This window comes from Pleurodeles waltl, chromosome 1_2 (genome assembly GCF_031143425.1).
Source record: "Pleurodeles waltl isolate 20211129_DDA chromosome 1_2, aPleWal1.hap1.20221129, whole genome shotgun sequence".
Classification (NCBI taxonomy): domain Eukaryota; kingdom Metazoa; phylum Chordata; class Amphibia; order Caudata; family Salamandridae; genus Pleurodeles; species Pleurodeles waltl.
The window spans coordinates 521,025,691-521,047,435 of NC_090437.1; the positions used below are offsets into that span (position 1 = coordinate 521,025,691).

At 40.4% G+C, this 21,745-nt stretch overlaps 1 protein-coding gene across 1 annotated transcript in view; it reads left to right on the forward strand.

The window, feature by feature from the left end:
- Positions 1-21,745, forward strand: part of SLC7A11 (solute carrier family 7 member 11) — a 622,701-nt gene that overhangs the window by 107,347 nt on the left and 493,609 nt on the right. Inside the window, exon 2 of the mRNA XM_069242094.1 lies at positions 11,259-11,385. Within this exon, the coding sequence (XP_069098195.1) occupies positions 11,259-11,385 (127 nt within the window). The remainder of the gene's footprint in view (positions 1-11,258; positions 11,386-21,745) is intronic.

The window sequence follows — 21,745 nt, forward strand, 5'->3', positions numbered from 1 at the left end:
AGCGGTAACATTTTAATACTGTTAGAAATGTGGTCTTAGGTTGGCAGTCAGGTTACCCCTGTCCAAGCAAGGACCCTCACTCTAGTCAGGGTAAAGGAGAATCACCATCAGTTAACCCCGCTCACCCCCTTGATAGCTTGGCACAAGGAGGCAGGCTTAACTTCAGAGTCTAGGTATAAAGTATTTGTACCAACACAAATAGTAACTCAGTGTAAACATTACAAAATGACACAACACAGGTTTAGAAAAATAGGTAATATTTATCTAAACAACACAAGACAAAAATGACAAAAATCGCCCATACACAAGTCAAGGTATGAATTAAAAAGGAAAAAGAGTCTTAAATCCTTAGGAAACAGTGCTAACACTGTTAGCGTGAAAAAGTAAATGGGTTGCGTCGAAATAACACCTTACGGGCGAGTGTGCATCAGAAGAGGCCAGTGATGCTTCAATTTCTCACTCGCAAGCGAGACCATGCGTCATTCCTCCTCCGGTCGGCTCGGCGTGCATCATTTTTCCTCTCTGCAGGAAAACGATGTGTCGATCTGGACAGGCACCTCAGGTCCGGGCAGGTTTTGCATCGTTTTTCTGCACCCAGCAAGGTTTGCATCGAAAATCTGGTCGCACCGTATCAGAAAACTGCGCTATGTGGAGTTGCGACGTTAACAGCCTCCGTCAGCTGGTGTTGCTCATCGTTTCTCCAGCCGCGTGCGTCAATCTTTCAGTCCCGATGCAGGTGGAGCGTAGATTTTAGCCACAAAGCCGGCAGTGCGTCGTTTCTCAGCCGCGTCTCAGAAGGTGCTTTGAAAATTTCCCTGCATGACGGTCTGTGCGTCGATTTTCAGTCTTGGTCTGCCAGCTTCACCGTTCAAGGCCTCAGGAACTGGATAGGGCACCACTTGGCAGGGTAGGAGTCTCAGCAGAGAGTGCAGGTGCTGGCAGGGGGCAAGCTCAGGACAAACCCTTTGAGATTTCCTCACAAGCAGGAATGCACAACAAAGTCCAGTCTTTGTACTCTTGCACAGACAGAAGCAGCAACTGCAGGATAGCTCCACAAAGCAAAGTCACAGGGAGGGCAGCACTTCTCAGCTCTTCAGCTCTTCTCCAGGCAGAGGCCCCTCTTGATTTACAGAAGTGATCTAATTTTCAGGGGTTTGGGTGCTCTTCTTATACCCATTTTGGCCTTTGAAGTAGGCCTACAAGGAAAGTCTTTCTTGTTTGTGAGATCCTGCCTTGCCCAGCCCAGGACCCGGACACACACCAGGGGGTTGGAGTCTGCATTGTGTGAGGGCAGGCACAGCCCTTTGAGGTGTAAGGGACCACTCCTCCCCTCCCTCCTAGCACAGATGGCTCATCAGGATATGCAGGCTAGACCCCAGCTCCCTTTGTGTCACTGTCTAGAGAGAGGTGCAAACAGCCCAATTGTCAAACTAACCCAGACAGGGAATCCACAAACAGGCAGAGTCACAGAATGGTGTAAACAAGAAAATGCCCACTTTCTAAAAGTGGCATTTTCGAACACGCAATCTCAAAACCAACTTCACCAAAAGATGTATTTTGAAATTGTGAGCTCAAAGACCCCAAACTCCACATGTCTATCTGCCCCCAAAGGGAATCTACCCTTTAATCATATTTAAAGGTAACCCCCATGTTAACCTATGAGAGAGATAGGTCTTGTAACAGTGAAAAACGAATTTGGCAGTATTTCACTGTCAGGACATATACAACACATTAGTATATGTCCTACCTTAAACATACACCGTACCCTGCCCCAGGGGCTACCTAGGGCCTACCTTAGGGGTGTCTTACATGTAAGAAAAGGGAAGGTTTAGGCCTGGCATATGGGTATACTTGCCAAGTCAAATTGGCAGTTTAAAAACTGCACACACAGACACTGCAGTGGCAGGTCTGAGGCATGATTACAGGGCTACTAATGCGAGTGTCACAACCAGTGCTGCAGGCCCACTAGTAGCATTTGATTTACAGGCCCTGGGCACCTCTAGTGCACGGTACTAGGGACTTACCATTAAATCAAATATGCCAATGATGGAAATCCAATTACACATACATTTTACATAGGAGCACTTGCATGTTAGCACTGGATAGCAGTGGTAAAGTGCACAGAGTAACAAAAACAGCAAAAACAGAGTCCAGCACATATCAAAAACCTGGGAAACAGAGTCAAAAAGTTAGGGGAGACCATGCTAAGGATGCCAAGTCTAACAAATACGCTTGGAGGGGACACCACCGGTATGATGGTAGCGTCCTCACCTCGAGTTTGGCAGTTGACTTGTCCGACCACCAAACTCGGAATGAGGCCCACAGTCTCCGGAGTTCTTTAATGGCTGTCACAACATTTATTTCATATTGCGGCCAGAAAGTCAGAGCTTTTGCTCCCATTGGACCCTTACTCCTGTGGTAACAAGATGACCTATGGGACATATAGCCCCCTAGGCCAATTAGAATACTCTCTTTTTTGAAGTTGTGCTTGCTTGACTGTCGCAAGAGTGTCTCGAACCCAACCATACATATATACAAATATTTTTGTATCTTTATTTTTGAAAAAATATTGAACATAATAGACCAAATCACAAACAACATACTTTCGGAACCAGGATCTAGATTCCTGCCAAATCTAGTGTAATTTTGTTTAGCAGTTTGGGCTGTAGTCCTTTTCAGAAATCCCTATGGAAAATAAGTAGTGATTTTACACTTTGGGACCCGCTTTTTTCTCGGTCCCTCCTTGACAGATCACCCAAAAACCTTCCATATAGAAATTAGAAACAAAAGAGTATTTTTTAAGTTTTGTGTAGATTTGTCCAACGGCGCCCAAGTGGTTAAGTTTCCAAAATATATTTTTGAGTGATAAATCATGTGACATTGGGGAGACATTACTAATGTTGTTACCTTGATTTCAAGGACCTTGCAGCATTGGCTATTATGTGTTACCAACATACAGGTATTCCTCATTGACAAAGCCTTTTTTACATTACTGCTAGCAACCATGCCTGAGGAACTGAAGTGATAACTGCTGGAAATTTTGTATATGGTAACCATTATTGTAATCGTGTTTGATGTGGTCACAATTACAACTCTAATATTAGCAGCTCAGATAATTTTTATTGACTGTAAGTAGTTTTTATTCGAGATAATATTGGCGACCCCACAATTTAAATACACTGACAACCTTTTCTTCTGGCTTGTCTTTGTTAGTAGGCCGGATGAAATGTAATTTACACTTCGGTAATCTCATGTAAATTCCAGAGTTTCTCATAATTGAGATTTTGTTTCATTGCAGGAGAATGGGAAGAGCATAAACAAACTATCATGCAATTGTGTGCTTTTTTGTGCAGAATGCATTCTCGCACCAAAAGTTGACACAAGGACACATTTCAAGCTAAAAAAATGTGCAAAATATGGAAACTATCGTTTTGCATAGCAACACATGATTTTGAATGTTTTTGGCCATCTGGAGTAATTTCTTCAGACAAAATTACACATATTTCACTTAGGACTTTTTTGTGGGCGGTGAATGGATACTGCATAGATAGATCATGCTGTGATCCAGGAGTGGGTCTGTTGTCTCAGAATTGAAATACTAACATGATATTATTGTTCTGAGATTTGTCTGTTTGCAAATGCACTTTTTGCTGTTTGCACATTTGGTTGATAGCAAGAGCCTTTTCTGTCAGATGCCAACTAGATTGCACCTGGATATTTTATTAACGAAGCTGCAGGCCCTGCTATTGTGTAATATCTGCTTTAACCAACTTGTTTCATTGAGTTACTTGATAATATTACTGTGAGCAAAAAGTTGACTACACCCATTCCTTGTACCATCGCTCTCAACATATGTAAGCCCATACCACTGAGATATTGGCACTCTTCACTTTAATAATGATGATCACCAGCAGAGATTTCCTACATTATGAAACTCTTTAACTTTCATTGCATATGCTGAACCATCTCTGGGTAGCTTAGTCCACCAATTCTTAACAAGCATTCATTAAACAAACACAAATTATGAAATATTTTATTTAATTCACAAATAAATATAAAACAAATCAAAATGTTAATTTTAGTGAGAAGTTTGGAAGGTTGGAGCTGTTATAAATTCAATTGAGGCTGCCCAACATCCACATTATATTCTGTTTGAAGCACTTCCACTGCTCCATGACCCAGTCTGAGGATTTCAACTTGTGAGCCTATTTATCAAAAGTTCATGCAACGCATGGCAGCATGTAAAGTTGCTGCACAGCGTGAATGGGACCTAATGCTGACACACTTGTTGCTACCTAGCTCCAACACAGTCACCCTTGCGCCATGCTGCTAGGGTGCCTGTGTTATGGGCAGGATTGTTTTTGTGCAAGGAGGGAAACCTTCCTTCACAAAAACAATCATGTAAACAAATTTCCTCTTTCCGTGCATGCTGCAAACTCCATCATGCATAGAAAGAAGTACGAAGTACAAATAAAGGTATTTCTCCTTGTTACACCTCACTGGGGAAGGTGTAGCCTTTTGTCACATTTGCAGGTTTGCTAGGTTTGGTAAATCTAGGAGATTACCAACATCCATGGGTATACCCATTCTCCACCCATGGAATACCTCCCATATGCAGGGTAATGCAATAAAGCCCAAGCGGCTGGGTTGTTTTAAATTTTTTTACCAAGCAACACAAGGTGGCCCTTGCTTGGCAAATTGAATATTAGCAAATATTTTGCATCGTGGCTGTGAAAAAAAAGTGGTGTAACCACGAGGCAAAATGTGAGTAAATCTGAGCCTTCATTTTAAGCTTCTGATTTCAAATTCCTTTACATTTCCAGACTGTTTAAAGTTTTCAATTTTACATTTTGCTTCATTTATATACACTTTATTAAGCTGTTAATACTACATTTCCCCGGCAGTCATAGATCCCTTAGAGGTCCCTGCACCAAAGGTTAAGAACCACTTACCTAGTCGACAAAATACCTCTTTCAGACATCAATTCGCTGGTTCCTCTTTAAACAAAACAAAACCCCAACAGTATGAATAGGTATTATTTAAATCTTGATGAGTAGGGGTTTTCTGATGACTTTTTTGAGAGTGCTTGAAAGTTTTATTACAGTTGTTTTGTATTCTTACCATCTGAGGCCCTCCTTTAATGAATGAATGAGTGGCTTTTTGCAGTTGTTTAGTTTCAGATTGCTCGACCTGGTGCCACGTTTATGCACTGCCATTATACTGTGAAGCAAGGAGTAAGAAAACCTGCATTAAATTCTACATATTTGACTTTATGAAGACTTTAACACTCCCTATAGACAGAGCAATGGATATTCATCCACCTACACCAGTTGATTCCTGGCCTGCCAAACCGTTCCTTCAGCAAGTATGTTGAAATATGGCCTCCCACAACTAGACTGACAATGAAGTTTTCTCATTGATGAAAAACTTTGCACGTATCCCCATTTAACTGTAAGCACTTAGGCCCATATTTACACTTTTTTTACCGCCGCATTTGCATCTTTTTTTTACGCAAAAGTGGCGCAAACTTGCAAAATACAATTGTGGGGCATATTTATACTCCGTTTGCACCGGAATTGCGTCGTTTTTTTGACGCAATTTCGACGCAAAACTAACTCCATATTTATACTTTGGCGTTAGACGCGTCTAGCGCCAAAGTCCATGGAGTTAGCGTCATTTTTTAGCGTGGACACCTACTTTGCGTTAATTATATGCAAGGTAGGCGTTCCCGTCTAAAAAATCGACTCCGAGGCATGTGCGTTGGATTTATACTCCCGGGCAAAATTCACGCCCGGGAGTGGGCGGGTCAAAAAAATGACGTACGGCCGCTTTTGCGCCGTTTTTTAGCGCCTGCAAAAGGCAGGCGTTAAGGGACCTGTGGGCTCTGAAGGAGCCCCGAGGTGCCCTCCCATGCCCCCAGGGACACCCCCTGTCACCCTTGCCCACCCCAGGAGGACACCCAAGGCTGGAGGGACCCATCCCAGGGACATTAAGGTAAGTTCAGGTAAGTTTTATTTGTTATTTTTTTTTTGTGGCATAGGGGGGCCTGATTTGTGCCCCCCTACATGCCACTATGCCCAATGACCATGCCCAGGGGACATAAGTCCCCTGGGCATGGCCATTGGGCAAGGGGGCATGACTCCTGTCTTTGCTAAGACAGGAGTCATTTCTATGGGGGTTGGGAGTGAAAAAAAATGGCGCAAATCGGGTTGAGGCGAAAAAATTGCCTCAACCTGACTTGCCCCATTTCTTGACGCCCAAGCCCCATATCCCCCTACGCCGGCGCTGCCTGGTGTACGTCGTTTTTTTTAACGCACACCAGACGGCGCCGGCGGCTAACGCCGGCTAACGTCATTCAATAAATACGGCGTCCGCATGGCGCTTCAGAATGGCGTTAGCCGGCGCTAATTTTTTTGACGCAAAACTGCGTTAGCGCAGTTTTGCGTCAAAAAGTATAAATATGGGCCTGTATTTTGTAAGTATGCACCGTTTTTGCGTCAAAAAGAGGCGCAAATGTGACACTAAAAAAGTATAAATATAGGCCTTTGTCACATAAATAAAAAGAAAAAAGAAATTACTTCACCACCTAAACATGACCCCCATTTTTGTATGGAAAGCATTTAAATCTACAAATCATTCAATGAGCTGGCTGTTTCACTAGGTATGTTTTAGATGGCAAATCCTTCAACTTCTGCAGCATATTTTAATACCATTTTTTGTGATCAAGCCAAATCTAAACCTAACCAATACGAAAATCACAGTCAGCTACAATATTACAGTGTCACTTAAACACTTTATAACGTCATTTTTAAAAAGCAGATACAAATCCCCATTTAACTGAGCAGTTGGCGAAAAATAGCCAGTACTTAGGCCCATATTTATACTGTTATGCGTCGCATTTGTGTCACTTTTTGATGCAAAAGCGGTGCGCACTTATAAAATTCAATTGTATTTTGTAACTTAGCACCGCTTCTGCGTCAAAAAATGACGCAAATGCGACGCAAAAAAGTATAAATATGGGCCTTAATGTTTAATTAAAAATAAGTAACAATTATACTTTGAATCAACTTTGAATCAACTTCATCACTGACAAGAAAGGGATTTTTTTAGGCATTGTGGACAATATGCATAGTTGTTCTGAAGTCTCTCATGGTGAAGGAGAGAATGGGTAAAGTGAGCCGATCCGTTACTCCATGCCAAATTATGGAATGGGGAGAACAAAACATTTGAACGGCAATCTAACCGGCCAATGGTTGACGCCTGCTGACCAAAAGCCCCACTTTGTATGTGTATAGTATGTATTTGTGTTTTGAGAGTACACTAATCCTGGGATACAATTAGGTTGTTTCAAATGGCAGACCAAAAAATTGACATATATTGTACCTTGCTTCTAGCACGAACGAATTTATAACTTTTAAAAGTTTTAGCTTGCTTCTGTAAAATGGTAACTTTTCAAAGTACCCTGAAGGTCTATGAACATGTACTGAATATTACAGCGTGCCCCTGTACTGTGAGACCAGAACGCAGAATCAGCTGGATGACTCCCAGCCATGTTATAAATCCACATTAAAACTTGTGAAGGTGTAATTAAGAAATGGCTGCCTCCAGTTATGCAAAATTTGTATCACAAATGTAACCACCGATAGCAAGTTACTGTGCAGTGTTAAAAATAGAAGACAACACGAAAGCAAGCCCAAGTCCAAAAGATGTTCGATGATAAATAGACAGCAAAGCAAACATATCAAAGACAGTTTTAACTGACTGGAGCTCACGCTAGAAAAATGGTCAGCTGACCTAGTGTATATAGATGTTCACTTACCGCAAGTCAATGTGAGAACGTCACAAGACAACAATTAATTGGTTTCAGCAAAAAGCGATCTAACGTGAACGTGTCTGGAACTTTGTCCACGGAAGCACTTGAACAGCGATGAATGGAAGATAGCATTCACATCCTCAAATACTGATTTTTTTGCAAAACATGGCTTTTCTTGTCAAATTTGAAAATTGTGTTGAGCCATGATCTCTCCTGGGTCTAGCAAAGTTGTCAGTGAACTCAAAACAGTATAAAGCTTTAAGTCAGTTTGAAAGGATAGGTTTTCAGCAACACACAGGGAATGCACACATAGTAGTCTAATATGTTTTTATCCACTTCTTGTATGGACATACAGCATACTTTTTTTCTATTCACAAATATAGGGTGTATTTTATCATGATATAATATAATTCACGCTAGTGATGCATGATATAGTATTCTTAATTATAAATTAAAGTTATCTTCAATTGCTGACTTGAAAAACATTAGAGGTACAGGACCACACCCTGAAATTCTTATAAAACTGCCTTATGGCTCTTCAGAAGCAGCATGCTTAGTGTACTGCAATTGTATCTCTTAGACTATAATACTGGACATCTAATTAGAAAGCGGTTCTCTGTCCACCATCTTCAATTCTGGTATCTGCTTTGTCAAAGTAATTAACAAAAGAGGCTAAGAAAACCAAGACTACTTTATTAAAGTGGATTTGCAGCTACCTTAAGAAGTGTCGTGGTGTGTGAAAGTTGTTGATAACTTTTGGGAATATGCAAAGCGCATGGGAACCTATTTCTTACTGTATCATAATTACAAAATAATGTACGCTGGTGTTTTAAATTTTTCTCATGCCCATAACTTTTTTCATTCTCTGCTTTTCATGTTCTGACCTCGGTCTGAATCGGCACAGTTGCCCTCACTCTCATTGCTGTATTTTTATGGCTTGCCATTTTTCATTCTTCATCTATTTTTCATGGGTTTTTAAAACATGTATTGAATCATGTATTGCCTTTTCACAAATCCAGATGTTCCCTCCATCCTACAAGGTTAATAATGGTAGAACTGGAAATTACAGATTCCATATTTCTGTTTGTAACCTGAATAAATCCTTTCTTTGCAGTGTGTGAAGGGTTTTGAGTCCCGGGTGACTGGATCACATTTGTCTGCTTTTAGAGCACTTATGTGTGTATTTATATATCTGAGGCTACTTCTATAGTGCATAACCAGCAGCCAGTGAGTGAGTGGGGGACTCAGCTGACACGTCAAGTCAGCTGAAAACTGACAAACGCGGTAATAGCAGTGATACACCATGCTGCTAAATTCTTAATAACTTAATCCTCTCGCCTGTGCCACGCCTGACCATGCTCTGTTTACCAGATGAAGTCACTGAAACAATAAATGGTCACGACCTTCCAGGCTCTCCTGAGACGATGCCAGCAATACAGAGGTTACACTCTTCCTGCTCCCTTAGAGCACAACTTTGGTTGACGTTTCCATGGTGGTTGTCATCTATTACTTGTGATGTTGGGAGAATGAGTAGTGCATTTATTTTTTTAATTTTTAGTAGATAGGATCAATATATTTTTTCAATGGTGTACAAGAGTTGTTGGAGGGTAGATTGTCACAGTATCAACTTTATGTAACACTGACCAACCCAAAAGTAAAGATGGCTTCTCTGAACTTTTACAGTGACAGTGGCCACAGAAGTTGACATATGCTAGACCTCTTCCAACAACATGTCGAAGTTCAGTAAATACCCAGCTTTCTCACGGTATGTCCCCTGCTCCATCTGAGTGTGGACAGCCCCATTATTTAACCAAGTTGGTTAACTTTTTTCTCATTCCCCCTCCTCTCTGTTTTCCTCACTCTCCTCTCAGCTTCATATCTTGGTTCTTGTCTATGATGAGTAACTCCATACTTTGGAATATGGCAGTAATCCAGTTTCATCAATGCTTCATACCTTCTGATTTGCTGCCTTTTATCTTTCAGCCACCTCTACCTTTTCTCTACTACTTTGCTGCTTTTATCTGCATCCTTTAGCAACAGTTATGAATTCAACAAGCTTTAGCCTGTCACTGAAATGTGGTTAGACTCTCTGCAACTTTCTCAAGGCAACTTCGTATTGTCTCAATCTAGGTTTTCAATACAACTTTTACTCTTTTTGTTCCATAACATTTTTTTAAATTTTAAATTGCATTGGCTTTGTGCAACTAAAACCATACGGTTACCAGTGAAAGACTTATTTTCGAATATTATATATTTGTGGATTGCATTTTCCTAGCAGCACTCACTCTACTAAGATCATAGGGGACCCCGGTTGATTCGTTCTGTGATTCACAGACATATTTTTCTTTTGATATTAAACATTTAAAATCTTCAATTGGAATGCAAAGTTCCTTGAAACACTGTAGACCTCTATGGTAATCTTACATTTTATCCTGGCTTCAAGAGGAAGCAAGTGAAGTTCACTGAACACTGACCCCATAATCCCATGCCTGAAACAAGCCTGCCAGTCAAATGAAGTACAGCTTTGATTGGCGGAAGCATGGAGATTGGGTCTTCCACCACTAAAGCAAAACACTCTGAACTATGAGGCAAGATGATTTGGAAGACGAAACGGTTTGAGTTTCTTGATAAATTCTAATGCTTCCAAAACGTTTGAAGCAAACGTTTCAAATGTTGGTGATATGGATAAGTACATGCCTAGGAAGGACTTACCTCCGGATATCCTGGATGTTATGTAGTAATATGAATTGAAATATCACCCTTCTGACCAACACATATTAATGACATAACGCTCAGCAGTCCCGAGTCAATTGTACTTTGTAAAGGCAGCATAATTTCTCAATTACACTGTTTAATCATCTTATACTTCCCTCATAAACTACATCTGCTATGGGTCTTGTCCATCACCCAATACTCACCAGCCAATAAACCAGGCCTCACCTATTGAACGAGCACCTAAACAGGCATGGAATAACTAAAGTGATCGGCCGCATACAGCTAGCCAGTTGGAAGACTCGAATCTAGATCACTACTGCAGGTCTCACCTAGTTAAAAAGTATGACAGCTTCTTTGCATCTCACAATAACGATTAGATATGGGATGATACCGACAATCCTTCCCATCATTTTCTCTCCAACAGGGCCTGCTCAGGACCATACATTTTAAACAAAATATCTCAATTTGGACAACCAATTTCAATAAATAGCTATTTGGGCTACAATAAAAAAAAATGCCACAACGGAGCCTGCACGGTTGCTCAAACCTGCTAGCTTACTGAAAAACGGCATAGCTTGCCGCCCATGTATGCAAGCACTTCAGTGCCCTATGTAGGAGTAGTAGGTGCTGTGAATTTATAGCAATATAATACAATTTCCAATGTACGTTTTCACATATGCGATCATGTTTGGTTCGTAACTTCATATAGTGTTTGCGTTGTTTTCACTAGGTGCACTCTCTTATGCTGAACTGGGAACATGCATCAAGAAATCGGGTGGACACTATACATACATCCTGGAAGCTTTTGGGCCTTTGCTGGCTTTCGTAAGAGTGTGGGTGGAACTCCTGGTAATCCGGTAAGCATGACTCGCTCTTGCTCGTTTATTTTGGATGTCTGCCAAAACAATAAAAGGCCTGGCCAAATGTGAAACGGTGAATATTTATTTCCATTATTGTGTCAGAACGACTCAAGGTCTGAATCCTCCAATTGTTTCAGCTGATTTGTATTCAGGATCTTAATGTTAAACGCAAATTTCCTATTCTGTTTAGAACTCTACACCTTAGAACATATACGTGCCAATATGAACACAGTTTTGACATGTGTTTGCCAATATTGAGTAAATAATAAGAGTGGAGCTAGTTGTATTCATAAAACCAAATAATAAGACACTCATATTACTAAAAATGCCAATTCTTCTATTACTCTTGCCATGATCATCACTGCAACAAAGAATATCTGGTGACAGAGTGGCAATTCAATTAATTTACAAATATTTATATTTTAAATGCAAACAACATGTGCCATTCAATTCTTTATCCAAGATTTGTATCTCAGATGAAGTCCACATACTATTTCTGCAATTTTTCATTTAATAGCAAAAGCACTTCGATTCATAGCAGGCCATAATTAACAATAATAATCCCCACAGTAAAACCTTCAAAACTACTGGTTCCAAAAAGTGCTGTGCTTACAGTGCACTACCATGCATGGTCAGGACGCAGAAATTTCCTAAACACAATTTCAAATCTACCAGAGGGAATTTTCCCTATGGAATTAATACATGATTAGCCCCCTTACCCCTGTGGTTTACAATTGGATGATTATGTCCGCCCTAACCCTGACCCCAAAGTATGTAACCCTAAAACCTACAATAAACGTTTTGGTACATTCTAATATACATTTAAGAAACATTTTTTAAAAAGAATATACATTCCATATAAAAACATTACATTTACTGGTCCAGTTATCCGAGCACAAGCTTCCACTACCGACTGCACATTATATCTTAAACGTAAAGGTATCAAATAAATATAGCACTGTTAATTCAAGGCTGTGCAAAAAAAAAAAACCTACATGAAGGTAAGACATTGAAATGTGGGTTAACTAGGATGTGAGCCCCAGTCAAGCAACAGACACAATCCTTGTCTGGGAGAGGCACAGGCCAACCCCAAGTTAAAATGTGCTCTATCCTCTGATAGCTTGGCACAGAGCAGTCAGGTCTAACTTAGAGGCAATATGTAAAGTATTTGTGCAACACTTCAAACAGTAATATAGTAAAAACACCACACAAAAAGGATCCCACACCAAGTTAGAATAGAACGTTCTTTATTAAATAAAACAAGACTAAAGCAACAAAAATCCAATCAGTAGAACCACAGATATGCAATTTCAGTGTTTTTGATGAAAATAGAGCCGAAAAGCACAAAGCGACAACTCTGGATATCTGTTTGTGTCAGACTGGGACAAAATTTCAAGTTCAGGCCGATGGCGATGGAGCATAGGGCAGCTACAGGGACCCAGTTAAGCTCTCTGAACAAAGTACCTTCAATCCTGGTTTAGGGTGCATTGCAGGAATCCAGGTTGAAGATGTGTCATGCAGCCGAACCTATGCATCAGTTCTAAGATGCAATGAGGCTGCAGTGCGAGGTCCTTCATCATCGTTAAGAATCCCATCGATGAGGGCTTGCGATGCATAGTCCAGCATTGAGGATTCATTGTGCAGTCCAAGTGATGGGTCGGTTCCAAGGAGCTGCAAGGCTGCATTGCGAAGTCTAGTGTTGTCATCAAGGATTCTGTTGATGAAGGATTTGAAGGCCTGTGCAGAGGATCCTCCATGTTCAGCGGCAGTTCTGATTGTGCTGTCAGGCAAAGCAGGCCTTTGCAACAGGTCTAATCAATGCAACAGAGGCTATGCATTGGTTCAGCTCGGGTTTGACATCAGCAGCAGAGGAGACGTGTTGACTCTTCTGGATCCACAGAGGCTGACAGAGCATCTTAGGCCCACTTCCAAGGGTCCAGGACTTGGCTGGCACTACTTGGCAGGGTATATTCACAGATGGTGTTGTAAGCCTGCTATGTCCCTGAGGCTTCAGATCAAGAGGCCAGTCAATTAGCCCCTGGAGTCACTCTGGGGTTCCAGGCTCAAGAGATGCAGGTCCAGTCCTAATCACCCTGGTAGAAGGGAAGGAGGCAGCAGGTCAGCACAGCAGGGAAGGCAGTAATTCAGAGCAGCAGTACAGCAGATTGGCAGTCCTTTCAGCAGCACGGTAGTCCTTCTTCCTGGCAGAGTATCCACAGGCCCAGAAGCGTACTGAAGAGTTGGTGTCTGAGTTCCAGTATATATACCCAGTTGTGCCTCCAAAGTTTGGAGAACCTTCTAGAGACATGCCTTTGAAGTCCAAAGGTGCACTCCTGTCCTGGCCCTGGCTCCAAACTAACTACAGAGGGGTTTCAGCCCTTTATGTGAAAGCAGGACACAGCCTATTCGAGTTTAAGTTGGGCTGGTCCAAGCTCCTCCCTCCTGCCATTGTTGGCCAATTCAGGCACATCTAAGCTCCCTAGTGTGTGTGCCTGTCTAGTGTCCCAGAGACAGGCTGTAGGTACCAAGTGGCTAAGGCTGGAAAATGCTAAAGTTCTCAAAGTGGCATTTTCAATATTTTAATTTGAAATCTGACTTCACCATTTTCATTACAATTTCAAAGACACAAAACATGAACTGGTTGCCTGCTCCCTTTTGGAAAGGGAAACATACTATGCATTACATTAAATAAATGTAAAGCAAAAATACAATTCTTACAAAACACCAACTTCTTACTCTGCCCTTGAAAAATGTCAATATGCAATGAGTACTTTCAAGTATTTTCTTCACTTAGAAGTATCCAATGCCCACCATGAATCACTGCTGCTAGGTATTGCACCAAGCACTAAATATCCTACATTCTAACCATGTTACTTGAAGTGCTGCTAATATATTTAAGTAATACACTTTCCTTAAACCTACCCTTCCAATTTATCTAAAAAGTCCTATTTCATAACATCGATAGCTTATATTTCATATAAGAACTTTTGCTCTATATGCAGATAACAAATGAAAAAAGTGTCTGCAGTGTGTGCATTGTAACAAGCCCATAGCCTATCAGCCTAAGCAATTGCCTACTGGAATTATGAGACATATGCTCCTAATCAAGCAAATTAATCATGAAAAACGTCCCTAAATAAATGTAAGATTTAATGACGTCCAATTGTTCCTTTCCACTATAGCAATATTCCTTATAGGGGGTCCCAAGTCTACTTTTCTTAAAAATTACAATTTGCTTAGAGATATTCATTTAAAAAAATGCTAAACTGCAAACTGGTAAAGCAGAAATCAACAGTCATTAAGACCCTGTAGAGTTAGATTAAGGATAACAATAACATCAACAACAAGGGAGAGAATGCTTCACTATTCTTGGGGGATCAACGTTACCCCCTTAAGCAGTTGAGGTAAATGCTGACATATATAAAGAAAGTATATAGATCAAAAGACATTGCTGCTTTAATCCATTGTTTATCGCAATTTTAGAAGATAGGCCTTGGTTCCCATTCATAAGGACACCAGGTAGAGAAATACAGAGCTACAATTAAACAGAATAAATTACCTGGTAACCCTAATCTGTACAGTTTTCTCCAAAATCTTGGCCTATCCACCTGGTCAATGGCTGTGAAAAGTCTATGAATGCTGCAGAGACCGGGTGACCTTATATCATAACATATTTTTCTCTAATCAGTTGGAGCATAGCCATATTGTCCAGTGTATCATAATTCTTCCCAAGTTGAGCTTGCTTCATAGGAATTAGGTTCCGCTCTTCCATCCAAGTGTGGAGATGTTCCCAAATATATCTTGCAAAAATCTTACCAACCAAATCTAACGAAGCTATTTGCCTATAGTTATTTGGCTGACTCCTTAGATCCTTTTCATGAAGTGACACTACAGGAATCCCTGCCCAAGATGCAGACACACAACTTTGTTGGTAGCAATTGCTAAATACTGGAGTCAAGAAAATGGATCACAATTTGACCTCTCTTTTTATTACTGAGATAAGGATTTCATCTGGGCCCATTGCTCCAGTGAATCTCATATCCTGTATACATTTTTCTATTTTCCTAGTTACCAGATGGCCATAACTAGTTTGCAAAACCAGTGGATATGCCATCCTTCAATCCAATAGCTCATCTCTAGAGTTTGATCCATAAAGCTCCAAGATATAGAGTCCCCATTGATTGTCGTGAGGATATCTAGGACCCGAGTTGGTCACACCCTGTTTTACCTTAGATTTGTAGCTGACGGTCCATTCATTTTAATTCATTTTGGTAACGTTGCTTTTTAGCAATGGCTTTAGCATGTTTATCAGTTTTGTTTTATTCTTGCTCATCTAGTTAGCTTTTGCACAACATATAATAAGTACTTTCTGTCCATGATAATGGAACACAGTACACAATATGCTAGCTTGTTTTGCCCATTTAGGGGACAGCTTTTATCACCTTGACACAGCATTCCATCTGAACTATATTTCCAATGTGGTATGGTTTAGTATATAAGTGGTGCACTGACCCAAGGAGGGCATTCTGACCACGTCCATCCCGGAACACACGCTGAGTGACATACAGTTCGGCTGGCACTGATCTGCCAGCTTCCCGAGACGATTGCCATATATGCCACATGTCAGTTCATTACACTCTTTTCAGTTATTGAGCTGTGGCTCATCCCTTAGATCGGGCCAGGAAGATGGTTACAGCTGCTAAGTTCTCAGAATTGATATAGGGATAGGTAAGAACCTCTACTACATCTAGAACCACATACGTCATGGCTAGATTGCTTATCTTCATTATCATGCTGATTACCTTGCTTTGTTTCATCTGCCTAATTATAGCATTTCACTCTTCATATGGAAGATTACTGTTGTTTCAAAAATGTTAATGAAAACTTATTTCACATCTTTTTGTCTCTCCTTGGCATGCATGAGTATTAATACAAAATGGGTATGATATGTTTCCACGGCTTCCCTTGGGAGTCAAAGTGTCATGTTTAGGTTGCCATTATCACATTTTACCCCAGTGGGGTTGGAGGCTTGGGTAAGGCACTGTTACCTACCCAGTAAGTAGGTCAGCAGTTACAACCTGCATGGATAAACTCAGTCTCCCACACCTTGCCATTCTGCCCTCCTAAACACACAGTCCTATTACCAAAGGAGGAACTGCATAACATGATCATTCCCAATCCGAATTGTACTTGCTCTAATTCTCCTCCCACAACCCTTTGAGATAATCTCCCAAAAGTTTCAGGCATCTTTCCTATGGGTAGCTTCTTTAAAGCCAATCCATTTATGGGCACTTACTTGCTGTTTTAGAGTTGCTTTTAGTCTTGCTCTTCTCCTTTTCAAAATGCCAATCAACTTTCCCCTTTTCAGAGACTAAAAATTAAATGTTCTTCTGATTAACCTATGAACATTTCTGTTCAGGGGAGGTTATCTTCCTATACCTCTATTATAAGCATGAAAGGGGTGTAACTAGGTTTCCTTCACCACAAACTGGTTTATCTATAGCTTTTTTTTTTGCAGAATGTCCCCCCCTTCCACTGAACTTTCCTTAACTGCTGTCACCTGTCAGTTTAGCAACTGTATTAGGTTTCCAATGCATTATTTTATTGGACATACTAAAACAAACTGATTGACCTGTATAATTCCCAGAGTTTGCACCTGTCACTGAAAAATCTAACCTCAGTACCAGAGATTCACTTACATTCAAATCCACAAACATGCCAAAAGTTGGATAAGGGACAATTATATAATCAAATAATGGGCCAATATTCTTCACGAAATGAGTATATTTTAGTGGAAAATCCTCCCCAGCTACACCGTCTACTCTCATAATCTCTTGTTTTCTTAAACAATCCAATCCAATAAAATTGATGTTATTTTCATTGGTCTTTAGTTTTTCAAGGAACATCAAAGATGGATGTTTAGGGCTCTTTCTCTACTCTGATCTGCAAACACACTAAAAGCAGGGTTGGATATTTGTGCATTAAAAAGCACGTACTAATAGTACAGCCTACAATTCTCGACATATTCTTCAATATTTCATCAAAGAAAACAAATATATCTATTATTAAAAGAGAATAAGAATAGCCTTGTAGGATGTACATTTTCACAATTACTAAGGAATCATCTCTATCAGGACCCGACTTCTACTCATTTTTATTCTTTGGAAGAAGTTAGTTGTGTGCTAAAAGTACTTATGAAACCAATTATACTGATCACATAATCTCCTACTAGCATGGCATCTATGTGATGGGGAAATTAGGCTAGTAAACCATAATAATTTTCTAAATCTATATTTGTTGTCTGCAAAGTTTCCTGGATGCAAATAATGTCCACCTGCAGATTTTTTTTAATTATAATTTGTTTTGATCTTTTGGGAATTCTGCTATATTCCAGGAAACCACTTTTAAACCACTATTAACTATATCACTGGTTTGGTTACCAGCAAGCCATTTCCACAATTTATCTTCCTCTTCATCCTCTGCTGATGAAAATTCTTCTTCATTGTTGAACGTTAATATCCATCTACCCCCCCTCCGAGGGATACTACCAAGTTGTTCATTTTCCCTCAACCCCTCACTCCGTGTATACAGTGAAGCCTGTTCTCCTATTAGTCTGCAAATCCACTATTTAGAGAGTAGTTACATTTTATACTTAACACAAATTGCATCAAAATAATATCAATATCCTTTAAAGGAATTTGGTGACAATTTTGGAGGATTAGGTCTGTTACCACTTTTGAGCTAAAAACAACTCTCAATCTATTGCTGACAAGGCTGTTCAGTAACTGGACTAAGTGTGTATCACTGTGTTGCGTTATCCCTAGGTTTCCTAACTTAGAAAAGTAGTTCAGTAGGTTTGACCTGTCCAAACGCGTTTCATCTTTATCAAACATCTTAATAAAAATCCAAGGTAGTCAGAAGTCAATAAAGAATCCACAGCGTCCTGCAGTGCTTCTACAGGGTTTTCTTTAAAAAAGACTTGGTATTATTACTACTTATGTGCACAGTCAGTGAAATTGTGAATACTGGCCAGCCCCTAATGTCAAGAGTGGACTTTTCGGCATTACTTTTTTACTTTTATAAAGACAAACTGCTCTAAATTGTGGTTTTGTCTTTGCAAAACAATCAATCAGTTTTGCTTGTGGCCTAGAAGGATTCAACTGGGGATCAGATAATTTTACATTTATTTCTGTTAGGAATCGCTGTATGGGCAGAACAGACTGTATTCAAAGCCCAGCCTACAAAAGGCAGGCCTCCTGAAGCTATTTCACTGGTGATTCTGTGGTGTCTGGCCCACTGCAAATGAGTTTCTGACTGCCGAGCTGGTACAGGCTTCACTATCAGAAAAATGTGGCTTGTAACCTGTGATTTCTTTCAATTTTAGTTTATGTTTATTACTTTTAATATAACATAAACGTGTAAAACATGTACAATTGTTGTATTTCATGTTTATCAAGTAGGATAATTAAAGGAAACTAATCAACCTTTAACTTTCCCAGTTGTATAATCAGTACATGATCAGAATTTCGTGGAGTACAATGGTAATCTTCTTCATATAAATTGCTCTAAGGCTTATGAGAGTGTTATATTTGCCTGTGTCTACACCACTGACGATGAGTGTATGAACATCTCCTCATTATCAGTGATAAGATGGAATACAAGTTCTAGTAGGTTTCTGCTATTCAGACTTTTGTGTTCAACAATAGGCCACCTTATAGTGGTCTGCTGTCATTCTTTACTATTAGACCCAATAGGTGTATGTCCCATTCAGTCATTATTTCATGTCTTTCCCCTGTAGTAGGGAACCTGAAAGCTCTGAGTGGGTACATTCTGAAGTCTATGCTCAGGAAGGCCTCAAAGTCAACAGGTTGCTGCTCAGCTTTGGTCCCGTAGAATCCCTCCACATTCAGACTTACAAAGTTTTCCAAAAGTCAGATCTTCTTAAGTGCAGCAAGCCAGCAAGCTGAGGTCAACCGGCGATTCAAGAACAATCCTGGTCTCCGTTGTTTCTCTAGGCTTAAACTTGGCAAAAAGTTTCCAAGTACCAGATCTTGCAGTGGAGTGCACTTTAACAGAAGCCAAGGGTCCAGAACCACTCACTCTAATAAACACCAGAAGTAGGGTTTAGGGCAGGTCCAGTTGTACTGGTCAACTGGGCAGTTGCAGGAAAAGAGCTCTTGGAAGCTTACTGTGTCCCTTTAGCTCAAACAGGAGGTCAGCCAACTGACCCTTGGAGTGACTTCTGGGGTTCTGAGTTCAGGGCAAGCAGTTTCAGTCATTTTCCTGGTTCTTCAGACAGCAAAACAGTACTTTTGATTTTTCACAAGTTCAGGAGAGTTCTGAAGAGGGCACTTGGGATGCTACATGTTTGTCAAGTGCCAGCTTTGTGTGAGGGAAACTCCTGGCCACTCTAACCAATGAGGGCGGTGCTTCCAGGGACATTCCTACCCAAATTTTAAGAACTTTCTATGTGCTTTACTGTAGCCTATCCCACAGTGCCCCATCAGCTTAAATTCAACATGGCAGAACCTTCTTCTTCTGGTCAGAGCTCCGTGTGCCTACCCAGAGGTGTGATTATACTATTGGGCAAACCCTCCCTAATGGTCACTCCAAACAGTTCTGCACAGCTCTTCCTTTCCACTGGGTTTGGAGCCAAGCTGCCTAGCAAGACAAAAAGCAAGGCAGTCTAAGTGTGAGCTGCATCTCCCAGTGACAAAATAGGCATCTTTTGAAACTAAGGAAGGGATGGATAAAGCCCTCAGGTGATCCTGCTCAAGAAAGTCAAACACCTCTCGACACCAAAGCCTTTTATCCACCTTCTAGGAGCAATGCACATCCCACCACTGGGGAGTTATCAGCTGTCAAATGACACTGGACCCTGACAGAAAGGCCCCTTTTGGGGTAGGAAGGAAAATGACTACTTTCTAACAATGTCATTTCCAAAATTGTAGTATAAAATCAACCATTAAGTTGGATTTTTAATTACTATTAAAATGAGTACTTGAACCATTTTTCCAGTTGCCTTCAAACTGAAATTAAACCCTATATGTTGTTGTATGCTAATCCAGTATGGGAGAGCCAGCCTTGCAACAGTGAAAAAGGACTGAGTTTTTTCACAGACAAGGTAGGTAAAACATTAAATATGCACGCCATGCATTTTAAATACTATGCACCCTGCCCTATTGCTTATATAGGGTCTACGGAAGTGGTGACTTATATTTATTAAAGAGGGAGGTTTAAGTCTGGCAAATACTTATTCTACCAGGTCGAAATCTGGCCGCTCAGGCTTCATTGGCAGACTTGGAGATGTGTTTTACAGTGCTTCCCAAATGGTTAACACAATGAGTGCTGCAGTCCTCTAGCAGCATTTAATTTACAGGACCTGTTTACATGTAGTATCATATATTAGGTGCTTATCAGTAAATATAATTTGCCTAATAAGTATATGACAATTTGATTATCTTTAAAAGGGGGAGCACAAGCACTTTGCCACTGGTTAGCAGGAGTCCTATGGGCAACCAAAACGGTTCTAGCTACAGAAAGCAAACTTCTGGCGCAATACCATGCAAAACATGGCAATTTCCAACAACATTGTCTTCATGAGATCTGCATCTCAGGCGTATATTGAGTATCATGGGGCACAAACTAAATGTTATTGGTGTAATGGTATTAGTTATTTTTGGTGTAGGATAGTATACTGTATTCATTTAAATCTTGGGTTTCTCAAAACGTTGTTTGGATAGTCAATTGCTAATGCCTATTTATAATCATATAGAACCCTTCACAGATCCCTAGTGCACATCCTCTTGAGTGATATAAGCTTTGTTCCTGGCATTGTTTGCATGTCTCCATTGAAGATACAACTTTTTCAGGGGTTGCCTGTTTGAAAGATCCCCATCTCTAAATAGGACTGAAGAATTAAGGAATGGGTGGAAAAGAGCATTTACCAATAATTTCAGATGCTCCGTTGCCCCATCCCTAAATGCCCTCTGTTTGTTTTCATCTATTCAAGTGACCGAGTCCTGTGTTAAAATTAATTATGGGGCCCATCTATGTTTGATGTTCAGAAAATCTTTAAAATGTCTACATTTCCTTTTAGTGGGACTGATGTCTTTAGTCAGGTTATTTCAAAGGTGTACAAGGTCGACCTGAGTGGAAAATGTGGATGTATACATTTTTTAAGCATCAATGTCCCACTGACAGGAACAAGTTAAAAGAGGAAACCTTGGAATATCTGGCAACATAGTTAACATATATTTGTAAACAATGGGCCCTTAATTCAGTCAGATATAATAGCTCATATTTCACTAAAACAGGCACTTGGTCTTTATTCCCGGGTCAGTAACATTTCTTCACA